This window comes from Erithacus rubecula (genome assembly GCF_903797595.1).
Source record: "Erithacus rubecula genome assembly, chromosome: 8".
Classification (NCBI taxonomy): Eukaryota; Metazoa; Chordata; class Aves; order Passeriformes; family Muscicapidae; genus Erithacus; species Erithacus rubecula.
Window position 1 is genome coordinate 28,388,509 of NC_136659.1, and position 27,881 is coordinate 28,416,389.

At 39.4% G+C, this 27,881-nt stretch overlaps 1 protein-coding gene across 1 annotated transcript in view; it reads right to left on the reverse strand.

The window, feature by feature from the left end:
- Positions 1-390: 390 nt before the first annotated feature.
- Positions 391-27,881, reverse strand: part of PARP14 (poly(ADP-ribose) polymerase family member 14) — a 37,103-nt gene continuing 9,612 nt past the window's right edge. Inside the window, exons 12-37 of the mRNA XM_079311272.1 lie at positions 27,069-27,218; positions 26,363-26,425; positions 25,157-25,324; positions 24,097-24,315; positions 23,411-23,998; positions 22,814-22,959; positions 22,105-22,279; positions 21,596-21,881; positions 20,374-20,530; positions 18,646-18,928; positions 16,995-17,134; positions 16,876-16,909; positions 15,587-15,823; positions 14,802-15,038; positions 11,474-13,731; positions 10,949-11,179; positions 10,493-10,714; positions 9,959-10,022; positions 8,801-8,950; positions 8,075-8,137; positions 6,275-6,442; positions 5,948-6,154; positions 5,253-5,861; positions 4,579-4,724; positions 3,079-3,253; positions 391-1,594 (exon numbers count right to left, since the gene is read on the reverse strand). Of these exons, the coding sequence (XP_079167398.1) occupies positions 1,308-1,594; positions 3,079-3,253; positions 4,579-4,724; positions 5,253-5,861; positions 5,948-6,154; positions 6,275-6,442; positions 8,075-8,137; positions 8,801-8,950; positions 9,959-10,022; positions 10,493-10,714; positions 10,949-11,179; positions 11,474-13,731; positions 14,802-15,038; positions 15,587-15,823; positions 16,876-16,909; positions 16,995-17,134; positions 18,646-18,928; positions 20,374-20,530; positions 21,596-21,881; positions 22,105-22,279; positions 22,814-22,959; positions 23,411-23,998; positions 24,097-24,315; positions 25,157-25,324; positions 26,363-26,425; positions 27,069-27,218 (7,463 nt within the window). The 3' untranslated portion in view covers positions 391-1,307. The remainder of the gene's footprint in view (positions 1,595-3,078; positions 3,254-4,578; positions 4,725-5,252; positions 5,862-5,947; positions 6,155-6,274; positions 6,443-8,074; positions 8,138-8,800; positions 8,951-9,958; positions 10,023-10,492; positions 10,715-10,948; positions 11,180-11,473; positions 13,732-14,801; positions 15,039-15,586; positions 15,824-16,875; positions 16,910-16,994; positions 17,135-18,645; positions 18,929-20,373; positions 20,531-21,595; positions 21,882-22,104; positions 22,280-22,813; positions 22,960-23,410; positions 23,999-24,096; positions 24,316-25,156; positions 25,325-26,362; positions 26,426-27,068; positions 27,219-27,881) is intronic.

Consider the following 27,881-nt stretch of genomic DNA (forward strand, 5'->3'; position numbering starts at 1 on the left):
TGGGAATTTATCCAGGACATTCATCTGAAGTGCTGCATGAGCACCTGCTGTGAAAAGCAGCAATTTTTTATATTGCAAATTGCAGACACTGGAAACCCTTTTCCTCTTTGCAGGCAGTGAGAACATCATGGTGATATTTTAATACACCATGACAGCTGTTTGCAGCACAGGTATTTCTTCAACTAAGGAAGTATAATTTCACCTGGAATTTGTATGCACAGTCATGTCACTCAGGCAATACAAAAAACCAACATTTTGTCTTCAAAGTCTTTATTGCATCACTGTAACATAAATGTGAAGCAACAATTCTAAGTGAAATGTGTTTCTGTTGCAGCTCAGCAATCCAATGTAGCTGCTTGAAATTGCTTTTATTAAACCCCTGTATATGGCTTTTGGTTGGCAGTTTCACGATTATGATGTGATTAAAAGCACGGCTTGTAAAAGTGTAAAAATACCATTATTTACCTCTTTTAGAGAACTTTAAAAAATTTAAAATTGTTTCATCATGTGAACTGAGTTATGCCTCTGTAGCTGACTCTGAAAATTGGTGATTCTACAGAAGAGTTAATGCTTCAGAATTGCAAACAAAAAATTAAAAGTCAACAGTCTTGAAAGTTACAAAAGCCATGACTTTGTGGAAGTAATGAGGGGGGGACTACAAAATAACCATGAATACAGTAATATATACCTAAGTAATAACCAAAGTATGCCAGGTTAACAGCCATAAGGTAAGGGGGCTGAAACAATAAATGCAAATTGCATGTTCATACTGGAATTCTTTTTCTTCCAGACTTTCAGCACCAACAAGGCTGAGTGGATACCTAAGAATGACTGAAAACTCTGCTGCTGGCTGAGGTTAGAATCATAGCACTGCTTTGATTGTCAAAGAACTTTTCAGATTCCCTCAGCACAGAAGATTTTAAATAAATCCTCACAAGAAGGTGCTTTATGGTGGCTGCTGGAAACAGGAACATGCAGAGATGCTTCACACCTCTTACTGCTGGCCACAGGTAAAGCAGAGCAGCCATCTCTCCTACCACTCCCCTCTGCCTTGCCTAGGAAGAAGTCAGAGCTGTTCTCACAGCTCTTGCCCACATCTCTGCATAACTGAACTTGAAATGTGAGTACTAAAATAGCATGCTCTAAAATATTTGCTTATGTTAGTCCTAGATAATTTGAAGACATTTTTCAACACATGGATAGATCAATAAAGAAGAAACCTAGATGTAAAAAGAGTTTTAAAATTGCCCTATAAATTGTTACATGTAAAAGGCACTAAAATTTTCTAGGCTGTTAAGACCATTCTATTAGTTGAAAGTAATAAGGTATTGTGGATACGCCTGAATGTCATTAAATATGACAAACATGGTTGGATTTGACTCATTATCAACCACACTGTCATACAGGTCAGTAGGATCTGCTGGGCTCCTTGGTGGTGGAGCATTTATTCCTTTTCTCCCAGCACAGTACTTCCCAGTAAGGACACGAGCCAAGTACATGTGTTTTTTGCCATTCCCATCTGGAACAGAGTAAGTGTCCCGAGCAGAGTAACGTGCATTAACAGCAAAGTAGGTTCCATTTCCAATGGCTGCAGCTGTTAGGAAACACAACATTTTCAAATATAGTTAGTGTTCTTATTCTCCTAAGAATCTCTGAAACTCTTTTTTTTTTTTTTTTTTTTTTCTAATTCTGAATAAGCTATAAATGTAGTTAGAGTTCAAACACAAAATTCTCATACTAATCCTTTGTATCAGAATCAAATATGAACCCACATAGATACAAGGTATCAACACCCAGGTTTTTGTCTTCACTTTCCTATGGAGAAAAGTGCTTCTCTTTTTAGCATGGTTTAGCCTGCAATCCATCAAATTGCAATATATAATTGTAATTACAGTTTTCCAGTCACACTTTCCAGCAAGTTAGAGGAATCATATGTTTTTGTTCAAGACATTTCCTTTTTTTTGACATTGGTAAAAAGCAGTTCAAGCCAGACAGGTCCTTCCTAGCTGGCTGCCCTAATCTTTGGATACTTTTGCTTGGTTACCCAGCTGACAGAAGCTAAGTGTGCCTTCCCAATCATTAATCACAGCTGAGATAAAAACATGGATGTCAATACCCACAAGCAGAGACAGAACATGGGGATCTAGAGCTTTTGCTTCCTGAGTAAATCCAACCTCTTGATACTACCAAAGAGCAGGAAAGCAAAACTGCATCTCCTCTGGCCATGTTTTAAAAATAAGTGGTGGCTGCCATTCCTACCTGTGCACAACCTGATGTATTTTATGCATGCTGGGCTTCATTTGTTCAAGAAAATCTCAGAGTAAGTACTTCCAAAGGATCCAGACAGAGAAAGGTCTACTTTTGGATCCACACTGAAGTGCCAACTAGATCTGATTAAGGACTTTTGAAGTGAGGTTACATGGCCACTAAAAACAACTAGTACCTCAATTCAGTGCACATTCCACTTCTTTGGATCCTGTCCTTCATCTTAGAATGCTACCAAATCATACACATGACTGTCCTAAAGGAAGTAGACAAAACAAGCTTTGAACTAATTCAGAATATCTTTATGCTAAATATTTAGGTTGTCTCTAACAACTATTAAAGGCTAGGAGTTAACAAATGGATCTCATAGATTTTGTGAGCATAAAATTGGTTTTGGATGTGTGATCTTATGCTGTCCTAATCTTTGGAGGCAACATAAATATCTGCACTTTTACTTTGCTACCTGTCTTTGTCTGAGAGAGATACCATCAGCTAGTAGCTGTTACCTCAGCTGAGGATGTTCCTTGTTCCTTTCTCTAGGTAAATGATACAAAACAATTCCCAGAAGCTGCCCAGGCTTCATTTCAGAGTAGGTGAACTCTTTTGGATACCCTTTACATGGTGGCATCCAGCAACAAGTGATTAACAGACCAGGATAATTCCTCTGTCCATATAGATTAATCTCAGGAGTTGTTTATTATTATGTTCTCTCATTTCATTCAGGTTTCATGCTGTGCTAACAACACTGTAATGTTGACATCCTGTAGCACTCATGTATGCCTAGGAAATTAAGTGATTTGGATAATGACTCACCATTCTTTCCAGCAAACCCACGATTAAATCCATAGGAATTAATCAACCTCAATGAGGATGCAGCTGTCCCATGAAAGAGCAACTTCTCATTATTTTGATTTTTGTTCTTTTCACAGATAGATTTTTTTTTTAATTGGTATGTCTGCCAGAGGATGCGATTTTGTATTCTTTCAATCTGCAAAATTACAAAATTAACTATATTTATACTAGGCATAAATAGGGTAGGGATGAATATTTATCAGGACAAGAAAGCACTAAAATTAAATCAAAGTGAAACAATTACAGCAATTTTCATTATGTCCTGTTAGCATGAGATTTGGGTAGAGGAACTGAATATGTAGGCCTCCTGAAAAATCACAAACCAAAGCAGCTTATAAAAGACTTTCAAGCTCAGTAATTTTGGGTATACATTTGTCTTACCTAGTATAGCATGTACCCAGCAGTCATGGTAGCTGTGCATTGTTATTTCTAGAAACATGCTGCTGCACCACTGCTAGGGGAAATGATGTAAGATGACTTCTATACATCCTAATCATCTTTACTGATTATTTTCTCACTAAGGGACAGACTGTAGCCATAGCATTATGTTGAGTTTAAGTTTCTCTTCTAGGTCTAAACTTGCAAGTCAAAATTGCTTCCTCTAATGTGTAGCTTAGCAACCCATAAGAAACTACTATATAAAAATCACTTAGTGGGAGGATGGATGTTGCTGGCTTCCTATGCCAAAAAAGTGAATACAGTTTAAGGAGAAGCAGTGTCTCTGCATCAAGTATAACCTTAAAGGTATTTCTGTAACAGCTTTCCATTTTTAACAGAAAAAGACATAATGTCATTACTTGATTTTTTTTTTTGTAGTACACAAATATTTTGTTCTCTTTGTGTGTTTTCATGACCATGCTCATTGAAGCTCATAATAGAAGAAAAAATTTTAAACACATTATTCTCACTCCTAATTTGACTGTATTTTCTACTGTTTATCTCTTCTCTTGATTCTGAACAATTCCATCTTCTCCCTGGCAATTAAATCTCTGTGCATTGTGTTGCAGACTTCTAAATAAGCAGGATCAAATACTGATGCTGGTTAAAAGTGACAGCCAAGCCTGAAAGGCTCTGGGATGACAGGGGAGAAGTTGTAAATTAGTCCAAATTGTGTCAGTCTGCAAGGATTATGTATTTTAATTTGTATTCTGAATGCATTTGCTCATGCCTCCATTTCAATATAGACTTTCCTAATTGGAAATACTGTATTAACTAGAGAGTAGCACATTAATTGAACAAGGAGTCAGCCTGAAGACTGACAGTCACTGGTTTTGTACCATTAGATGGCAGCAATGGCAGAACTGCTCTTAGGAAACTTGCTTTGATTTATATTCACCCTGAACAGTGCTGGGGTGACTGACATATAAAAGACAAATTGGGTTGCTTATAAGCAAATATTTAGGAAGTATATTGTTTCTTACCCAAGCATTGACATTTCCCCCTCCCCACCCCATATATCACCTTCTCTATGGTACAGTCAGCACATGTTTTCTTAAACATCTTCTCAACTGTTTTATACTCAGGATTCGATGGCTTGAGCTCCACCACTTTGACCCGTTCATTGTGTGTATCTGTCCATTCCTTAGGGACCTCTATGGACTGCATATCTGCAAAACACAGATTGCATTATTATGACAGACAACTAGCTCAGCTCCATAGGGACATCTTACAAACCAAACCACCTGCATTGAGAGGACCAAGAGGACTGCACCTTCTGCAATACTTTATTCAACTAGTATTCTTGCTCTTCCAAACATCACTGTCTCTGTAATACAGTGTAAAGGCTTTATATTTTGTCTAATTATCTAGTATTATATTATTGGTAAGATACCAATATCTAACTAAAACAAGCTTTAAAACCCCAGAAGAATTTAATGTATTCTTCATATACTACTTCCTTTGTCAGACTTAAGCATGAAATCTATGTTCACCAGTCACATATATGCAGATAATATTTGCACTTAAAATTGATGTTCTGATTTCACTCATACTTCCCATTGATTATGAAACTCAAAACTGCAGGAAGAAAGCTAAGGAATATCTTACTTCTTTGGGATACCTGAGCTTGCATTTATCTGAATCATCATTCAATAATAACTATCCAAGTTTTTTTATATAACAAAAGTGTAATTTACCTTCATCCTTTCTCACACGTTGAAGGTTTATAGTTTTTCCTTGGTTATCAGTAGCCTCTAGAGTATGCAGATCCACCTTGTAGTTCTTGTTTTCAATTTTGACATTCAGATTTAGTTTTTTAGATATTTTGGCATGCTCCAGCTGCATATTTGTCAGTTTATCAAAAGAAACAAAGCTATCATTGCTTCCTTGATACCTCCATTCTACCAGGTTACAAAGAAGTTCTGCCTTGGATTGCTCTTCTTCACAAGACTTAATTTGTTGGATCATTTCTTGAACTTTTTGAGAAACGGAACAGACATCCCTGCTAATACCAGAAATTGTAATTTGAGGGGGAGAAAGGTTGTTTTTAAACTGCACGGTGACTTGCATTCTTCTCTGGAGATCTTCCAAAATGTCAATTTGTGTCTCATCAAAACTTTCAATTACCTCATCTGAAATAGTGTTTTCAAACTGTTCCTTTAAAATTAAATCCTTTATCCAGGACTCAGTTTCATCCACCTTTTTTCGGCTTTCTCCACAAATTTGAAATGTGACTAAATTAACTTTCTTCTCCAAATTTATGACCTTTTTCTTCTCAGAAGGTTGTTTTCTGCCCCAAAAAAAGGCTGTGGACAAATATGTCAATTATTAATTGTAAATAAAAGAACTTTAGCTTTACTTGCCCGCACACAGAAAAAACACACCAACTTACATTTAAGCATAGAGAACCATGATTCTGTTGTGGATGAATCTGAATCTTCTCTTTTCTTCATGCTTTCATAAAAGTCTCTGAGCATATTTGTCTGGAAGATCACAATCTTAATTGTCTGTAAATGCTGTACTGATTTTTGTCTTGCAAATTCTACTACAGCATCCAGCATTTCATCAGCTACCTTGGCTGAACTCAGTCCTGCTTGACCTAAACAAAAATAAAAGGCACATATCAGTGAACAGTTTTTGTGCAAGTCTAGTATTACCCATATTAAGTCTCTGTTTCTGAATTACCCCCATCACATATTGCTTTCCAAAGAACACAAACCTGTTCCAATAGCTGGGAAGGCAACAGATTTGTACATCCTTTGTTCACACTCATGAAGCACTTTAGAAACCTGACTCTTCACCTGGTTATCAGAAATCAAATGGATGATTTTACTGCACAACAGGTTCCCACCTTGTGTAGTAATAAAGCCACTTTGATACTGTCCAGCTGGAAGAGAGAAGATAAAGAAGGAGACATAATATTTACAAAGTGGCAATCCCTTTTGTTATATTGGTGCTACAAGAGAAGTGGAAAAAGTGGAAAGAAATCCAGAGTGAGCTATTTTATTGTGGATTTACTTGATTCTGGTTTTCTTTGTAAGTAGTCTGCAGAGTTTCTCTGAGAAATTAATTCAAGTAAATGTATGTTTTCTAATTTCCTAAAATCTCTGTTACAAAGTATTTTCCTTTTAAGTACAATATAAGAATTCATGATGAGTTTGAATACATGTCACCTCTATTTAAAAGCACACCAAATTAATTTATATGTGAAAACCTTTCTAATGCCACTTATTCCTTAAAACCCCCAATTCTTACTCTGCAGAAGAGCTGAGTGGTTAAAATAATATCATTAAGATATGACCAACTGATCCAAGAATGGTATGGATTTTTTAAAAAGATGTTTGTGATTTCTCAGAGCACTCATGTTTGCATACAAAATTGAGTCATGTTGTGAGGATGAATGGACTGATGAGCAGAGTTCCAGTCCACCTCACAGATCATGATGACCATGACTGTAACATGCTCTGCAAGCACTGAGATCAGACTTAGTAAATTTACTATGAGAAAAAGGTTTATCTGCCAGGTGATTTTCTTATGACTTCTCAAGATTTTCTGAAGAATATTTTGTACATTAAGTTGAAATATAATTTGAAACATTGTAATGAGCATGTAAGTTCCTGCAAATGTTGTCATTTCTTTGCTTAGTCCATTCCAGCAAAAAAAGTAAAACTGCACTGGCACTAAGAGTTTTATTTTAAGTTGAAGGAAGGAGTATTTCATAGTAGAATATTGATAAGGCCTTGCTCTGTGGAGGAGTTTCCTTGGGAAAGGAGCAGGGTGTAGCTCTGCATGGGAATGCAGATGTGAGCACATTTACCAAACAAGTTGGAGCAAATATTTTGTCTTGTCCCCTACAGAGTAGTTTGAAAATCAGAAAGACATAAAAACAGCTCTTTGAAATGAAAGAAAAAAAAAAAAAAAAAAAAGGAAAATAAATGTAATAGTTCTAAGAACAGAGACATTTGCCTCATTTCAAATTAATGGTATGTGTTTGTTTGTACAAATGTTCTACAGAGACAAAGGCTGGGAAAAAAAATCCAGGAAACTCCATCTTGAAAGTTAGTTTCCAGACTAAGAGCAGGAACATCATTTTGGTTATGCATCTAAAATGTCCCTTTTTATGTTTATAGAGGCTACAGTAAGCTGGAATTTTACTGCTCCACTGGTCTGGGAGAATGCAGACCATGGAGGAACTTATGATCAGGGCTGTCCTGATTTCAGCTGGGATAGAGTTAATTTTCCTCTTAGTAGCCAGTACAGGGCTGTGGTTTGGATCCAGTATGAGAATGAAGTGTGTAACTTATTGATGGTTTAGCTGTTGCTAAACAACTATGAAAAGAAAAATTCTCAAGGTACATGTCAAAAACAGAAAGAGACTTTTACTAGAAGTGAAAGCTGGGTTATTCAGATAATATAATTATGTTATCAGAGTAGAGAATTATAAAGCAACTTTAAGTTTTCAGAGAGAATGACAACAACATAAAAAGAATTATCAAATAAATAATATGCTTTAACATACCATGTTGAGCACATTCGTCTGCTACCTGGGAACCAGCAGCATCCATAATTGCTTTGAAGACCCCTTAAATCACACAACAAAAGCATACACACTCATTAAATCTCCTTAACTATCTCTACTCAAAACTCTACCCAACTTCTGTGCTCTACACATACCTAAAGTCCTGTATGGCAAGACACCACAAAGTTCAAAGCCTTGAGAGTTTCCCTAAGTACTGCCTGTGACACATTGCACTGGCTTCAGAGAGAATTTTCCTTCACTGCTGATTAGAAGCCATTAAAACCAATTCCTATTTCATTGTTTCACTCACCAAACCCATATGCCCTTCACCAATGTTCCAATAACTTTGAAATATATCACCACTACTAAATTACAATTCACTATGTCAAAACCCTCTCCTTCTTACAGGGCAATTTATTTAACCAGGGCTTTGTCTTATTTGAAACATTTTAGGATAAGAGCATTTATTCTTATTATACTTAATCTAAAAATTCTGTTTAAACATTTTTTGTTTTAAGCAAAAAAATTATTGTCAGATGCCTTCTATTTGGAAACTAAATCAAATATTCAGGATGTGTAAAAAACCTGTTTAAGATATATTTATTCACAACTCTTCATCTCTCATCTGAAAAATGAAAGTTTCCCTTGTGGACAAGTCTCTCCTCTACCCCCTTCTAAAAACTAGCCCAGATTTATTGCAAAGGAAGTAGATATTCAGTATAATACCTGTTTTGGCATCAAATGATGTATTTGATATGTTTACAATAACCTCTGTATCTTGCTTGGTAATATCTCCACTAATTACTTGGAGTGTGATGGAACCAATCTTCATTTCATGAACACCCAATAGTTCAGAAGAAACAGGCCTAATGAAACCTGCAAGGGAAAGAAAAATACATTAAACATTAAAACACTTCTCCTTTAGTTTGGCGTGTTATTCTATTCCACTGATTGAAATTTCTACTTATCCTTGTAAGGAATATGCTCTAAATGAGTTCAATAGATGTAGAGTGCCTTTTTCTCTTTATTCTATTTCTGAAAGCTGGGAGGCACAGTATTCTTCCTGTTTAAATGCTGTGAAAGTGAAACCATTTCTATTCCTGTAAATTTATGCAATATTCAGAAAATGGCTTCAGGGCTTACCTGACCTGACCAGCTCTGCAACAGAGTTCCCTGAATTAATTCTTACAAGATGTGGAGCATCCAGCTTAAGTGTTGCCAATAACAGAGATCAGATCATATCCCTTTTGTAAGTTATTTCATATTTACCTTCATGGATATAAAACTGTACCTTTTTTCTAGTCTAAACTTATTTAACTCATATTTTATCTGTGCACTCTAAGCTTCATCTCTCTGATACTCAGCAACTGAGGAGGAAGCCTTACAAATAAGCCTCTGCCCTTGATGCAGTACACTCATGTTTTAGCTATTGTGCCCCACTATTGTCAATTAATAAATGGAAAGGAAATTATCCACTCTGTATATATAAATATACATATATTAATATATATTATTATGAATAAATTAAATATAAGATAAATATTCTATTTATATATAAAAATAAAATATGTAGGAGATTAAAGCTAGAGAAATACATGTCATTTATGGCTTGTTTGGCCATGTGATTGCAAGTTCATATAATTCTTTGAGCAGGACAAACTACTGTGTCTCCTATTGTTTTGATAAGACTGGCCCCACTGAGAGTGGAGCATGCCCTCAACAAAAGAAATTTCTCCCTAAGAATTTTGCAAATGACATTTAAGAATGCAAGTGTATTAGGAAGGAAAAATATATCCTATGCCCTGATGATTTTTCTTCTGTTTCCTGATACGCACAGAATCACTTAATAGTATTTAAATTCTGTCCCAGCCCTACACTACTTACCTGGCTGTGCTGCTGCAGCATTGCAACTTATATCTGCCCTAAGTTTTAGTTCAGTGGTAAAAGCCTAAGAAGAGAAAAAAAGTAGACAAGATAGTATTTCACAGTATGTACACTGAATGTTCTGTAATGAATATTAACAGTCATGTGGCTCTTGCTGAGGCACCTCACACATTTATAATCATATCTAAGTGTTAATAACAGTGCAAGACCCAGTGTGGACAGTATGATAAGAGACAGTTCTGCATTGCTGAAACTCCTCTGTCAAAAGATGAGGGAGCATCTACAGGCATTTACAGTGCCAACAGCAAGGCAAATTTTGTCTGCGGCTTCTGCTTGCTGAGAGTTTGCATTTCAGAGACACTGGAAAGACATCCCATTGTCACAAGACATCCCATTGTCACAAGACATCCCATGGCCCACAGCAGTAAGGAAGTGCCAAATGATTCCCTTAGGAAGGAGTAAAAGTAAAACAGATTATCAAGGGGTAACTAGAGCAGTATGTTACAAAGACAGCTTTGTCCTGAGAAGAACTACCTGAATGTTATCAATATCTTTTGGGCTCAAGAGAAAATGAACTTCCTGGAGGTTCTTCCAAGCTTGGCTACTACTGAACTTGAATACCACATCAAACATTAACTTAGAAACAATGAATTTAGGAAATCCAAATCCTCCAGTCCCAATAGCTGGGAAAGTGATCGATTTCAGTCCAAGTTCTTCAGTTTTCTCCAAGCAGAAATTGATTACATCTCCTAGGACCTGTAAAACACAACAAAGGTACTTTATTTTCCAAAAGACATAATTTATTATTAGTTCCAAAGAAACTGGTATGACAAGCAGCTCTGAGTGCATCAAGGCATCTTTAAGGTCATTCCAGCGGAAGAAAATGGAGTCAAGTCATCTAAATTAACAACGTTTAAACCTGTAATTTCAGAAGAGATCCCAAATAAATTTGTAGCTGGGAGAGATGGGGGCATAATAATAAAACTATACCTTCTCTGTGTGTACTCCACCCCACACGGGTAGTATGGCATGAAACACAAACTTGCAGGCCATAGCACATGCGCTGGTGCAGACCACTATCCCAGGACCTGTAGCCTGACTTTTTACTGCGCTGTCAAACTCATCCTGGAGACCTGGTCCAGCTCTTCCCAGCAAGGCATTGCAAAGAGGCCCCGCACCAAACTTCAGATCTGTGCCAACACTGTTGACAACAACATCCGTCTGCAACGAGATTACAACGAAAATACCAAAATATGCACCAAGATTTAAAGCCCTACTAATGCAACACACAGTGAAAGAAACAAGATGCCAGTGGATACCCAAAACAGCAGGCCAGACAGGTACCTATTTTGCCTAATATCCAACCAAGATAGCTACTTTTACAAAATACTTCAGTATTTCCCCTTTAGGAAAACAAACAAACTCTTTTTGTAAAACCTAACGTCTTTCCTTTTCCATTCAAGTTCAAAGATCTTGCTATCAAATTAGAAAGGAGTCAGAAAAGTAAAGACTTACCACAGCTTCCTGAACATTTTTCTTCTCCACTCGGATGCAAAGTCCTTCATTTGTTGTAACCATCTTCAGATCCCCTTTACTTTTCTCTCTCTGGCTTTTTTTCGCCATCAGCCATCTTGGGGAGAATGATTTAGCTGAAAATACTTTTTTCACTGTCTCACTCAGAACCTGAACAATTTCTTCTGAATTACTCACAAGATGAACCTCCTTCAAGCTGCTGCCCTCCATTAATTCTTCCAAGGTCTCCTTGACGGAGGACACAATTGAATCCGCACACACCTGTGGTGGAAAGCCAAAAACCCCTCCACTTATAGCAGGCAGAGCTATGGAACAATGGTTGTATATATCAGCTAGCTGCAGACATTTTTTCACTGTCAGTTTTAGCAACCACGTGCACTTCTGTGAATCCTTCTCGTTCCACCTGGGCCCAACGGCGTGAATGACGTTCTTGCAGGGCAGGTTCCCGGCGCCCGTGATCACTGCGCAGCCGGGCTGCAGATTCCCGTGCTTCCTCACCAGCTCATCACACTCCTGCTGCAGTGCTGGGCCAGCTGCTCGGGACAGGGCATCAGCAAGGCCACCAATGTGTCTTAGGTCTTCATTAGATGCATTCACCACAACATCAACAGGGTAGTCACACAAGTTGCTTTTATACACTCCTACCACAATTCCACCTGGCAGGTTTTTTTCACAGTAGACCTTTCTTTTCACTTTATCACTAACTTTTCCACCCTTTTCTTTTTGTTGTTGTTGTTGTTTTTCTTCTTCCTTAATCCCAATTAAACAGCTAAATTTCTGTTTTGCTTCTAAAATACATAAATCTTTCCTCTCCATGAAGAACTCCTTTGCCCCTGGTTTATCAACTGGCACATCTTTTGAGTAAAGGGATGAGACAATTTTTTCAAACATGATGAATGCTTCTGGCACTTCTGCTCTTGGTCCCCTCAGAGAAATGCATGGTGTCTTGGTGTCAAAATGTACTGTCACACCTTTCTTCTTCAATTCTTCACAAACACCAGACTTCTCATTTGCTACAAACTGCACATTCACCACTGAAGTAGCTGGGATTACTTTTTCAATGACTGTGTTTCTGTCTACAAAATCATTAAGTCTCTGATAAACCTTTGTTACAGCCTTAGAAAACCCAGCAATGATCATTTTATTTTCTTTTCCAACAGACTGCCAAGTGATAACCATTTCCTGGGAAGAATTATGTGCCTCGAGCAAGGAGAGAAGAAGACTCTTCCACAGATCCTTTTTAATGACTTCACCATCCCCCACATTGATGCACTTGTATTCTAAGCCTGTTTTTATTCGTTTTTCTGCTTCTATAAGATCTTTGGGAGCATCTCCATATAGCAACACAGTATCATCCTGAAGTTCATAAAAAGTGTTAATTTTTTCCCTAATGAATAACAAATCAGATGTTTTTTTATTATCTACACACCGTAGATAGTGGAAGACATTGGGATCAATGGTAACTGATGTACATGGCATACTCATTACCTTTTCCAGTAAGTCAGCTTTGATTTTATATACTTCTGAAGGCAATCCACACAACTGAACAGTCTTTTTTTTGTCATCATAGAAGAGCTTTAGGCATGGATATTCCTTCTGAATATTCTCTTCTAACCCAGCATTGTGCAGCACAGCATACTTCCCTGGGATCACTGGCACAGAAATTTCTATGCTCTGCTTTTCCCTTTCACTTTGCTTCATGCATTCCCTCACTTCTTTCTCTGCACTGTCCACTGCTGCTCTGTTGCCTGCAATCACCACCATCTCCTCAGAAACATCAGTTATGATCAGAGCATCATCTTGCAACAACCTTTTTTTCACATCTTCCCAACCTGATGAATTGACTTCACATTTTATAGCTATGTAACGTGCCATGATACGTGAGAACTCAGTGGAAGCATCTTGATGCCATGTCTTCAGCAACTTAATCATTGGCTTTTTCTGCTTGCAGAGAGATGGTGATGGGCACAACATAACTTCTGGGTTTGCACAGTCTGCCTGGGGCCATTGGAGCTCAGAATGGCAAACTGCCATTTCCTGGTTTATTTCTTGGGTCAGATTGGCCTGCCTTTGTAAAAACTGCCATACATACGGGTCTAGTGGCACCCCAATGGGGTCTGGCATCTTGACAGCTGGTCTTTCTTCTCCATAGAGAGCTGTTCCCAGCGAGTGGTAATATGGATACACAGAAATCAGCGTCTCATCCAGTAAATGTTGCTTTTCCAAGACCATGGTTAGATCTAGAAGTTAGTGCACATATGTACAAACAAACATATATCAGTAATTTGAAATCAGGGAAATGTCTTTGTTCTTAGAACTATTACATTGATTTTCCTTTTTTCTTTCATTTCAAAGAGCTGTTTTTATGTCTTTCTGATTTTCAAACTACTCTGTAGGGGACAAGATAAAATACTTTGCTCCAACTTGTTTGGTAAATGTGCTCACATCTGCATTCCCATGCAGAGCTACACCCTGCTCCTTTCCCAAGGAAACTCCTCCACAGAGCAAGGCCTTATCAATATTCTACTATGAAATACTCCTTACCTTCAACTTAAAATAAAACTCTTAGTGCCAGTGCAGTTTTGCTTTTTTGTTGGAATGGACTAAGCAAAGAAATTATAACATTTGCAGAAACTTATATGTTCATTACAATGTTTCAAATTACATTTCAACTTAATGTACAAAATATTCTTCAGAAAATCTTGAGAAGTCATAAGAAAATCACCTGGCAGATAAACTGTTTTCTCAAAGTGAATTTACTAAGCCAGGAGTCTCCTAATGGATATTCACCAGAAGTTGCACTGGCACAAAAACTGGATAATGATTCAAGCAATGCAGGAAGTAGTAACAAGATTGTTCTTTAGCTCTGTTCTCCCCGATAATGAAGATATTCCACTCATTGAGGATATTTGACTGCATTTAGTTTCTGCAAGTTAACTGTGCAAGCTGAAGTCGTTGACAGATTCTGCTCTCTCCCTCTACTGTAAGTACAATTAATTTTATATTGCACATAAAAATCCTCTGCAAATGGAGAAAAAATAGCAGTGAAAAAAACCCATGCACAAGGCAGGTATTAAAAGAAATATCTGGTAACAAAAACCAAAACAAACAAACAAGTGAATCCCCATTAGACACTGAAGCCCTAGACATGCAGCAGCATTTCTACATCCAGAGCACTTGCTAGGAACAGGACAGTGTACACTGACTTCAGCAACACAAAGCCAGGCTTTTCCTAATGCCTGCATTTGCAGTAATTTTCTTGCAGGCCATCTGCCTGTGAGTACCTTGGTCAGGCAAAGGACAGTGTTACCTTTGTGGTCACAGAAATTAATGATGGCAGAGTTCTCCTCAGGGAAGAGCTGGACATCTGACACGGGCCCCCCTCCGTTCCGGGCATTCTCAAAGTACACTGTGAGGTAGTCTGTGGAAATGCTGTCTGGCAGGTTTTCAGCCTTGATGGCCTGTGTTGATTCAAGAAGCCTGACAGTCAGTTTGAATTCTCTGACTCTCTTGTGTTCTGAACATTTTTTGACAAATTCCTTAGTATCTGTAAACAGAAGAGCAGTATGAAGTGACTGTGTTTTCCTGTATCATTATGAGCCCTGGCCATCCCTTCAAGGCAGAGAAATGAGCAGTTCACTCCCTGTATTTGGAACAAAATTGTGTCTGCTGCCAAATAACTCTGTATTGCAATAAAAAAGGGGGAAAGCACACAACCATGTTACTCTCTGCTATTCATTACCACTATGTCTCTGTTCACATCTCATAAGTATACTGCCTTCTCTAAAGGAAACTTTATATAATTCCCATACTCAGTGCACTTTTAATTCTTCTTCATCTAGTCAAAAATAAGAAAGAAATGACAAAACATTCTTACTCAATTTCAATTAATAAAGATGCCACAATTTTCTTTTTTCATTGTAATATTTGGATCACAGGCACTTTTTTGGAGCTGTATATAAGACATTTCTCTTGAGAGACCCAGTCCAGGTACTTTTTTAAAACAGTCCAGATCTCTAATGAGAGAGGAATCAAGCTCTGAAAGTTATTGCTCATACTAATACAGAAATTTATAATGGTGTCATCCTGTCTTACCAATACTTTTTATAAAGGTAGCTACAGCAACATTTATTTCAGGTATCAGTTCAACAGTAAAGTCAGCATCTCCATCCAGGCCACTGATGCTCTCCAACAGCATTTGTAAGAGTTTTAGACCACATCTCTCTATGTTCTCAAATACCACTGAAGGTGAGGCCTCTGGAGAGTCAACCTCCTCCTGGAGTTCACTGTTTGGAACAAAACTCTCTGCTTTCTTCACGGTTTTTGTATCATCTGCAGCAGAAAGATAAGCCACATAAGATGTTGGTGCACATTTCCCAGAATAAAGAGATTCTTTTTATCCTTTCTCTCCTTTCCTTTTCCAAGAAAAGAGATTGTTAACCAAAAATAATACTGCAGATTACCACTGCACATTTTGAGATCCAAAACAGCCCAGATGCAACATTATGCACTGCTGCAGGCAGTTTGTTTGGTGGCACATAAAAAAACCTGAGTAAACATGCCCAAGGTCACTGGTATGTCTCTGAGTCAGAGATTAACTAAACTCAAATCCATTGAGATAATAGCCACAGTTGCCCAGATGTTGGTAAAGGATGGGAGAGATCCTGCAGCCTCTGCATCTGTTTCTTAGCCCACATGCAGACAAAACAAGCCTGAACATGGCTCAGGACATCCACAGGCACCATAGGCCACAAGTAGCTTTGAGTGACTTCATGTGAAACCACCTGATGACCACTATGCCCTGCCATCAGTGCAGTATGGCAGCACTGGAGGGCCCATGTGCACAAAGGGCTGACAGGGATGCAACATTTTGCAAACAGAAAATATAACAGAGGTGCCCACTGGGTGTTCCAGAAGTCCAGTGTCTGCCAGAGGCAAGCACGTCTCCAGCTTTGCAGATAGATGAGGGCAGAGGTGTGAGAGAACCTCCAAAGTGAGTGACCAACAGGCTGGCTCTGGCTGCTCACCAAGGTACAAAAAACTACAAACCTGTAACATTTCTAGAATACAGCTGCCTTTGAAGGCCTACCCCCATAAACAAGAAGTAAACTAAAGAAATAAGAAGCAACAGCTCTTCAGATGCTAGTTACTAATTTCTAAACTGCTGAAGGAGTCATCTCCTCCACTCTGTTCAATGAAGAAAACACCAAAAAGCCAAAACTGAAAGCCAGGCTGACCCAATGAAGCAATTGAGAGCAGCGTCTGAAGATTTCCAGGCTGCTCTCAGATGACAATTTGGTGAACTGCAACCCATATGTGGAGAAAAGCACCAACATTTTTGTTTTACAGAAAATCTGCACACAGAGTGATGGATAGCATTTTACCTTTTGTTTGAAGGCTGCTCATGTCATCCAAAACCTACAATAAAATGAAAGCCAAATATCAGATTAGACACTCTCATCGCTATTTCAAGGCTCTGGTTAGGATTACAATTTTTACTCACCTTTGTGGGAACTGATTTTTCTTCCAATCTCTCCCCTTTAGTAGCTAGTGCTGTTTCAGGGTCTGTGACAATCAACCTCAAATTTTCTTTTCCTCCCAAATGCAGCTGATGAGACTGTCTCTCAAGAACTCGCTGCTTGACTGAATAAAACAAAAAAAACCCTGTGAAAATCTGAATGGAAACTCAGCTTTACATCGCATGTCACTTTCTCACCATTACGACACTGTCGCGGTGTTAGCAAGAGTATTCTGCAATTTATTGTTCCCACCGAACCACGCCAGAGCTCGCTGCTCGCTCACTTCCCTTTCCCCCTCCTTCCCCTCTCCCCCCGCCGTGGCAGCACGGAAATAATTAAAGGCACAGAAACGTTAAGGGTTACAGAACGAGATGAGAACAATAGACTACAAACAACAATGAAGTCAGAAAAACGAGCAGGGACAACACTGATACTGATCACAGAGTGGACATGATAGGTGAACGATTCATGCGCAGCTGTTCCCCTGACCGAGCACTGGCAAAACCCGGATAAATCCCTCCCTTTCCGTGCCCGCAGCGTATGGCTACGGTGGGACCAAACAGGGAGCTGCCTGTGCCCCTCCCGGCTCCAGGAAAAGTTGGCCTCGCCTTGACCGCAGCAAGGATATACAGATACACTGCCCCGCAAAAGGAAAGAGCTAAACTCATAACACTGACGCAGTATACACAAGGCTTTCTTCCTAAAAAATCCTGGAAAAACAGCAGACGACATTACTCCTGCGAAAAACCGTCAGAGATGCTAAACTCGGCTCTGACACGGGTTTCATGGTCGTAGCCGGAGAGTCCCATTACCTGCCCGCCAAGCTTTGAAATTCCTGTACCAAAAAGTGCCGAAATGGTTTGGGGCTGAATGTCCTGAACTTACCAGCCGGGAGAGCCAGCAACTGGGAAACATGTTAAGGCAAGAAAAGGAAAAATGTATATAGGTATATAGGTATGTGTATAGGAATCTGTGTGTTTCCGCACGTATATTCACGTCTATGTATACATTTAACTCAACTGCAGCTAAATCCTTTCCATCTTGCATTATAAAAATATGTGCATGCTACAGATGTCATATTATATATATATATATATGTAATTAATCTAATTGTTATATTAACATAAGATTTACTTTTCCGAGTACAGATTAGAGAATACTACTGCGCATCAAGATGAGCATGTATGTATACATTTCTCCTTGGATATATTTATTCGCTTACAGTCTTTATGCCAAGCACAATCCCTAAGTTAATACTAAGCACCAAATCTAAGCATATATATAAGTAAATACTATACTCTGAGTTAGAAGGGACCCACAAAGGTCATCGAGTCCGACTCTTGGACCTGCGCAAGACATCCGCAAGAATCACACCATGTTTACACACCGTCAACTCTGTATTGCACAGTAGGGGATGTATCGACATGTTGTATATTACAGATACTGCACATCACGAACCAGACGAGATATATTATTACATCGCGTGCAACAACTAAGTTAGTATGTATCTTTTAACCTGAAGAAAGTTTAGACTTGTGAGTTACGACCCCAACAGCTTCGCAGGGAGCCCCGGCACTAATCCACGTCCCCTCGCCGGGTCCCCCCACCCCGATCCGTCCCGGCGCGGCCGCTCACCCTCGGGGCGGGCGAAGCAGACCATGATGTGCCCGGCCCCGGTTCCGGTCTGCAGCTCGCACTCGCCGCCGCCCGAGCGCTTCTGGCTCTGGAAGTAGCAGAGCAGCTTCTTCCTGAGCGCGGGGGGCGGCTCGGCGGGGCCCCAGTCCCCCCGCACCAGCAGCGGGAAGGCGCACGGCCGCTGCCCCTCCATGGCCGCCGGCTCTGCTCTGCTCTCCCCTTCCCGCCGCTTTCGGTTTCCCTTTTCGCTTACAGGGCGCGGCATTTCCCGGCAAGCATGTGCCTACGGTGCCTCCGCTGTCGCCTCCTCGGCACCCCCAGGCACAACCGCACACCTGCGCTTTACTCTCCTCTCCTCCCAGAACATCCAAAGAGCCCCCCGCTCCACCAGAGCATCCAAAACATCGCCCCAGAACATCCCATGCGCCCCCTCCGAACATCCCAAGCACACCCCTCGCCTTACCAAATGTCCTGCTCGCCCCTCTGCCGGGAGCTGGCAGCCCCTCTCGCTGCTCTCCCAAGAGAAGTTCTTCCACCCGCTGTGCAAAGCGCCAATCCACACAAAGAGCTGAGGCATTTGATACATCCACAGCTCTGCACAGAGAGGGGGGCTGGGTGGCAAATCCACAAAACCAGCATGGCACTACCAAAACTTTTCATTCGTTGTACATTTTCGCAAAAAAAAAAAAAAAAACAAAACAAAACAAAAAAAAAAGGCATTAATGTTCATTGGGCGCAAGTTACTTAGTTCTCTTACTAATAAATTTTCTATCATCTATTGGTTAATGATTCTCTTGCTTATGCTAATTAGTTGCCATGCTCAGTCATTCTCTTCTGTTGGGTCAGTGGGTTTCTTTACTCAGTGGGCTGTGAGTTGGTGGTCACAATCTCCCCTTGCTGGAATTACCTAAACCCAGTAAGAACTGATTCAGCACACTTGTTGGGTTGTCTTTATTATTTTCTTCCTTATCTTGGGCCTTCTGACAAATGTCCTTGTTGCCTGTAAATTCTGCACTCTTTGTGCCCACTACCAGTGATAAATCTTTCTTCCCAAGCTTTTTTAAACTCCTCCTAATTCTCAAATCGCTGAAACGTGCTGAGTCCTAAAACTTTAACAGGGCAATTCTTCTAACAAGTAATTTGTTTTACTAACACCTGCACATCAGTTAGAGCTTACTTGCTAGCTACCTGTTTCTTGGATGAAATCTCCTGTCTTGTTGATTAAACTTGAAAGTGTACAAAGATCAAACACCAAAAAAAAAAAGTTCCTTAAGAAAGTTTTTACATATACCACATTTTGCATCATTGCTGCCACAGAAACAAGATCAGGGTGGAAAAGTTGTGCCAGGGCAGATTTAGGTTGGATGTCAGGAAAAAGCTCTTCACTCAGAGGGCTGGTTGTGCACTGGAACAGGCTCCCCAGGGAAGTGGTCATAGCAGCAAGTCTGACAGCATTCATAAAGCATTTGGACAATGCTCTCAAGCACAGGGTGTGACTCTGGAGGATGTCCTGTGCAGGCCAGGAGCTGCTCGATGATCCAATTCAGGCTATTCAGTGATTATCAGTCACTTTGTACACTCCTGCCTCTGGCCTTTGCCTGTTAGAATAAACCCATTTGGAAAAGCAGCATCTGTCCCTCATGGCCTGCACAAAGCCCAGGGTGACAGGTTTCTGCTCCAGGCTTGATGCCCTAGGCACCTGTAATACAAGCACTGCTGAAAAAACACCTTGGTGTCCTCTGCAGCTTCTTGTGGCACTGGGGAAGCTGGGACCCGGTGCAGTACTGGCTCCTGGAGAGAACAGTCAGCCTGGTACCAGTGACCCATCAGCAGCAATGAAGCACCTGGAACCATCTCCTCTGGTTCCTGGCACACCGATAAACCACTGGCCACAGACATTTGTTATGGGGATTTAATAAGTTTATTCACTGTACAAGCAAAACTTAAGACTTTTGGCCCCCATAACAGTACTTTGCTTTCCAGCTCTAGTTTAAATTGATTTCAACACACTTGATTTCAACAGGCAACAATTTTCAGTGGTTAGAAAACTAGTAAAAAGCATAGTAAAAAGCAAAAAAGCCCAAAGGATCAGGTTCCAGCACTGTCATAGAAGGAGTGATGGGATGGGTGCAAATGCACAGCCTGAGGTTTTTAGCTCTACTGAGACACTTGACTTGCAGATTCATGTTATTTCACATCATCTTCCCTAGAAAAGGCTTCCCTTAGCTGCAGTTACCCTACAGTACTTGCTCATATGGACACACCAACCCATGGTTAAATTTAAACAGTAACCTAACGCTGTAAAGGAAGAATTGGAAGATTTTTTTTTGTTAATCATATAACCAAGTAAATCAAAATCCAATATATTCAGAGGAGACAAGGGCTTTTCAAAGTTGGGGGTGCTGCAAAGCAGCAGGGTTATTGTATTAAAAACAAGTCAATCCATGTCTGTAATATCAAGTTTATTGAAGCTCACTTGTTAAAAACGAATGCTAAATGTTCAAACATTGTGTTCACAAACACAAGTCGTTAAACACAACTGGTTCTTTTATTGAAAACTACATAATTCCATATGAGATCGTCACAGAGTATAAGAAGGCATCAGAAATGCAATACTAAAAGGTCCATGGCTGCATTATCCCTTCCAATTCCCCACCAGCACTTACAAAGGCCCCAAGATTGGGTGGAAAAGCTGATACAGTAAAAAGACTAACTATGTAATCTAAAAGAGGATTGCAGTACAATATTGTGCTTGAGTGTTAATACATTTAGCTGTTCCAAGTGTAAACAAGCTTCAGTGGGATCATAAATTTCCAGAGATTGCTTACATCAAGTCAGAATTTAATTTGACACAATTATTTATTATTTTTGTTACGTGTTTTGTTACAGGTGTTTCTATCATACATAAAGCTGAAACACAAATAATTGTGGCTGCAATCAAAATACTTACCTAGTGAAAGTGATAAGGTATGCTGGGTAAGCTTGAATGTCATTAAAAATTATGAACATGGATGGCTGGTTCACGTTATCAGTTGAACTATCAAACAGATCTACAGAATTGCTAGCATTTTTTTGTGCTGGAGTAATTGATCCTTTTTTCCCCAGAGAATATTCTCCAACAAGGACTTGGGCCATGTACATGTACTTCTTCCCATTCACGTCTGGTTTAGAGTAGATGTCCTGGGCAGAATAGCTGGCGTTAACAGCAAAGTACGTTCCGTTTCCAAAGTTTGCAGCTGTAGTCAGAAAAGCAAAGGTTTGTGAGTGCTTCAGTAGCAGCAATTCCTTATCTGCCACCTTCAGAGCCTGTGAATCTCTGAACAGCTCTGCTCTGTATATGCAATAGGGAGATGCAACAAAATAATTAATTTTGCACACAAGGTAGCTCTATACTTGGCATGGCAAATCAGTCCTAGCCCTATAGAGGAAAAGGAGAGTTATTTTTGAAAGTTACATTACCGTGCATTCCAGCATAACTCCGGTTAAATCCACGGTCATTAATTAAGGCTAATGACTCCTGACTCGTCCCATGAAACAGAAACTTCTCGTTATTTCTTTTACCATTTTTTTTATCCATTTCACATTTTTTTATTTGGTAGTTTTTCCATAAGTATCGGTTCTGTACCCTTTCAATCTGTGAAGTTTGAAAGTAAAACAGCAAGAAAGAAAGTAGTTTGCTGTCATGAGAAAAATCAACATATCAATCATTCAATCTGCATTCAAGATTCCCCTCCTAGCTCCAATGCACATATACCAGATGATGAAATAAGTTAGCCAAATCCTTACAAACTTTGGCATGGCAGATAGCAGAACCAAGCCCAAACCATGAGACAAACACTTCTTGGGAAACAACACAGGAACTTTTCACAGGTTTCCAGGCCAGAGATGCCTGCTGGGCCTGTACAGCAAATGTGGCTTATGTGGGCAAAAGATGTGCTCTGCTACAGAAGAAAACATTCCCTGGAGCTTAAGAAGTGACTGCTTAAGAGCTGTTCCAAATATCTCATCTGCAGCATTAAACTGACTAAACCTGAATAAAGTTAGTGACAGCCAGAAAGACTTGTCCAGCTTTAGAAATCCCAGGGGAATTTCTTTATTTGTGGTTATCAGTATCCTTCATCATTTGCCATCAAGTTAGTTATGCTCAGAAATGATGACTTGCTTTTACCTTTTCAATTTTCAATGACTGACAGGTCTGCAGAAACCTTTCTTGCACATCTTTATACTCTCTTGAGTCTGGTTTTAGTTCCACTATTTTGACTCGCTCATTATCCACAGGGTCCCACGTTGCAGGGAGCACTATTGATTTTTGATCTGCAGAAGAAACACAATCAATCAGATTCACCCAAATCCCCTACTTAAAATTAAACATGATCTGCTTCAAATCCTTCTAGAAATCCATACATCTTGCTTATGGATGACTCAGAAAGAGATATCTCCTTCTATTGCAAAGGTCCAGTAGTAAATGGAAGAGTGTATGGCTCAAAACCAGAAGTGAGCCGAGATCTAGAATGACAATTCCTACAAGAAAATGATAGTAAACCTGTTAAGAACATCAGAATGCATTACTCTCTTTCCAAAATACTTTAAATAGCTGCAAGGTTCTTTTATTTCCCAATTCGGTTCCTTTCTACATTCTCCAGAAAAGCACTTGCACAAAGCTCCTAACATATATTTCAAATATTCTCCTCATTCCCTTCTCCTTTCTCTCACTGGATGTAACCAGGTTTTCACATGGGAACATGTGAAAGATGCTTTTATTTACCTTCAGATTTGTCAATACGTCTAATGGGTATCTGTCCTCCTTGGGCATCCACAGCAGTCTTACGATCCATATCCACTGTGTATATTCTCTCATCAATGGTGACTTCAACAGTTTTCTGCCCTCCCTGGTAAGCATTTTCCAAATCCATATTTGTGAGACTGTTGAAGGGCAAATAAGAATCCTTTTCAAAATATTTCCATTCAATTACATTTTGTAAATGTTTTGCCTCAGTCTCTTTAGCAGTTTTTACCCTGAGGATCATTTTATGAACATCTACAGAAGCCTGGCAGACATCTTTTGTAATCCCTGAAATTTCAATAGAGGTACTCTTCAAATCAAGATTAATTCTAAATTTCTTTCGTAGGTAATCCAGTTCTTCCTCCTCTTCTTCACCAAAATGAGAGATAGACTCATGTACAATTTCTGTTTGAGACTGTTCTTTTAAAATTATACTTCTCAGCCACTTTTCAGCTTCTTCCACATTTTTTTTATCTTCACCACAAATCTGCACAACAGCCAAGTCGATTTTGTTTTCCATAACCCTTTTGTTTTTTTCTTTTGGAGAATGTTTCTCAGAGTTCCAGAGTGCTACATTGAAATACATAAATATTGTCATTAATATTAATCCTTATTAGCTGGTTCTAAACAGATTGGTCTATAACTGTGCTTAAGTGATATCTACTTACATTTACTCATTTCAAGTGCCTTGGAAACGAATGCTTTGAATCCTGTTGCATTAGACTTTTCTCTTTTCCGCATGCTTGCTTGGAACACATCCACCAGATGTGGCTGAAATATGACAACTTTAACAGTTTTCACAGATGTAGCAGGATTTTTTTTTGCAAAGTCAGTTACTGCACCTATCATGTTGTCAGCTACTTCAGCTGGATCGCGGCGTGCCTCTCCTGAAAAAAGTTGCAGATATTTTGCTCTAAAAAATGCTAGTAACTGTTACAGATTATTAAAACATCTTTAAAAGAACAGATATCCACAATCACCGGCATCTCTGGTTGAGAATAAGGTCAGGCTGGCAATTAAGAAACATTTGTATGTATCAGGGAAAGAAAGTTGGGCACCACCTTTCCAGCAAGGGAGAAATGGAAATTTCCTTTTGTTGGTTTGGCAACCAAACAGGTTATGATGCAGATGGTATGGCTTGGGTAACTAACAGGCCACTGCAGCTCAGTGGCCCAGTAGTCCATTCCTTGCCCAAAATGCAAGCCTAGTTTTATTAATGAAAGAGGTTCCCATGCACATGGGGTGCAGTTCTGGATTCTCTGACTCCAGGGATTTCTACCAAACTAACTGAAAATAGCAAGAGAAGAAAAAGAGACAATCTGGGGTTTTTTACAGGTTTGTGTTCCATCTGTATAAACCCTACTTGTGCAGCTGCTGGCTGTTCCATTATCCACTGATTTCAGCAGTGGAGAAGTAGGTCCCTGGCTATTCTCTGATGAGTTGCCCACACACACCAGGCTGTAGCTTCTTCAGCAAGCACAGACATACCTTTGAATCCTTGTTAGTAAGGAAGTGCTGGCTTTAGAAAACTCATGCTCTTTATGTACTAGATCACTGTAAGGAGTGAAGCTTTCTAGCTTTTATAAGCCTCTAATAAGATTTTTAATGACTGCATATTTCCAAATATATTTTCACCAAATAATAACCTCACCAGTTAAATCAAACTAATCACTTGAGATCAGCAGAATCACATGCACTGAACCTTTTTCAGAAAAGGGAGACACAGACCTGTTCCAATTGCTGGGAAGGCAACAGAGGTGTACTGCTGCAGCTCACACTCCTGGAGCACCTGGGAAACCAGGGACTTGATATCCTCTTGGGCAACAACATGAATTATATTTTTGCATGGCAGGTTTCCTGCCTGGGTGATGATGTATTTGTTGTTAGTTTGCTGGGCTGAAACATAAATAGGAGAAAATGATCAACAATTATCCCCATTATAGATGTGCACCAGTCCTCATTAGGAAGTAAGAAATGGTGACAAATATGCCCCAGGATAAGCTTTGTGTCTCCTTCCATAAACTGAGCAATGCCTTCACTCAGTTTTCAATTTTCACTTCCAAGGCACAAGAACTCAGTTTCTTTCTGAAAAATATTCGCCTCCTTTGGCAAATTTAGTGTGTGCCTTTAGTTGTCAGGTTTGCTCAGTAAACTTGGAGAACTTCATGCAGACTGGCACTCTGGTCTTCACACACACAAACAAATGTGCCCTCTACCTGCAGACCACCTAGCCCACATTACCTATTGGCCTGTGCAAGAGAAGCTTGTTTGCCTTGTATCTCTTCCACATAATTATCTTCCTTTGGTTGGTTTTCTAAACTGACCTCCATACCTGCATATTTCCCTTATCTTCTGGTGTTTTAAACCACATGCTCATCCAACTTTTCTCCTCTTTCATTACAGTTCTGTCCAACAGCTGTATCTGGCCTACAAATAAATGCCTCTTCTGAGGCAGGAACCCAGCTTCACACTATTGAAAAGCAGTCACCCAGAGGATGTGGTACAGAGCTACTAGTTAGGCCAACAGCAAACACCTTCTCACTGAGAAATAACAAAAAGAGTTGCAGCTACACAGTTGTTTCCAGTGAGAAATGATTTCTCTATTAACATTTTTGCCAGCATCTCCCCTTGCTCATGGCTCTGTTCAATGTTGATTCTGTTTTTATCATGAAATCTTTACTGGAATAAGAGGAAGCAATAACTAATAGATTTGGATCTACATGTATACTTAGAAGCTGTTTCCACTTGAAGATTTTTCTTTTCCTTCCCTCATTAGATGTTTTACAAATATCACGTTAACTGATTAAAAACAAATTGCTGTAACATAGTGCATAATATAGATGGAACTACAGTAGTCAGTACTGAGAAAGTATTCCAAGAGATTCCCTGCCATACATTAACACTTTTGGAAAGGTCAGAAATGTTGTACCATACCTAGTACACCACATTCATCTTCAACTGCTTTTCCAGCACCATTCAGAATTGCACTGGAGACACCTTAAATGAGAAGAGCAACATGAATCCACAATTACTGCTGTTAAAGTTCTATCTGAGGCAGAACTCTATGCCTCACCACATATAAAACATCTCAATTCTGATAACATTATATATTATAAATGAAAAACACAGTAGCCAAAATTTTAGCCTTATATGCTTTTCAATTCAAATTGACCTTTTCAGTATCTAACAAGTTTCACTAAGGTCAAAACCTCACTGCAGTTTGTCTCCTCCTTTAGTCTGTGAGGTGTTCTGTACAAAGATTATATAAATACATATAAAAAATATTAGTTTCCCTTTCTGCAACAGTCTTAAACATGCGGTCTTGTAACATAGATTAACAAGTGAATAAAGTTTCAGATACTTCCTTGTTGAACTTTTGTACACTAAGAGCAAAACTGAAACTACACTGTCAAAAATTTAAAGGTTTAAAGCATTGAAGAAAAATAGATTAATAAGTAACATAGATTAACAAGTGAATAAAGTTTCAGACACTTCCTTGTTTAACTTTTGTACACTAAGAGCAAAACTGAAACTACACTGTCAAACAGGTTTGAAGCATTGAAGAAAAATACTTGCTGCTCTTCTTTCCCAACCCTTCCAAACACACATACTTTTCCACACATAATATCAATTAAAATACCTCTTTTCAGGTTGAAGGTTAGGTTTGTTACATTTACAATGGCATCTCCCTCCTCCTTGGTAATATCACCTTCTGCCACCCGGAACACGAGGGAGCCAATTGTCACCTCAAGCACATTTTGTGCTGAGGTTGAAGAGACAGCAGAAAAAGCTGCAGGGAAAGAAACACAGACCCTGAGCAGAAGGGAGTGATGATGTAAAAGATAAGGCACTTTTATTTGGGTACAGTGCCTACAGAGACCACAGTTTGGCTACAGCCAGCCTGTGCAAAGGATTGCCTGCCATGCTAAATGAAAATTATTCCTTCTTACAGGAGTCACAACCTGCAATCATTCCCATCATTTCTGTCATGGCAGGATGGCAGGGAAAATGTGACACTTGGTATGCAGACACTACTTAGTTACATTTCACCATTGCAAAACTCCAATGTAAGAGAGCAGCAAACTTTCCAAGTCTCACTCCCTTGCTCCTGTGTTTCACAGAGTTTCCAGGCAGGTTCTCTACTTCTTGAGAAGGTGGAACTTTTTACCCATGTGTTATTTGTAAAATCATAATTAAGTTTTCAACATGTACCTAATTTTTCTACAGGCTGCAGCTCCATTCAGATGGATAATGCCAAAAACATTTCAGTTTGGTTTTGCTATTGACCTGAACACGTAAAAGATTTAAGAGTATTTCAAAGAGACCACTTCAACATACATAAGCAGGATCTCACCTGCCTTCTCAGGACAGAGGAAGACACTGACTCGTTCACAGTTTAATCTACTGCTGTAGCAATAAAAGAAAAAGCACTGCTTATGCCCTTGACATTTTA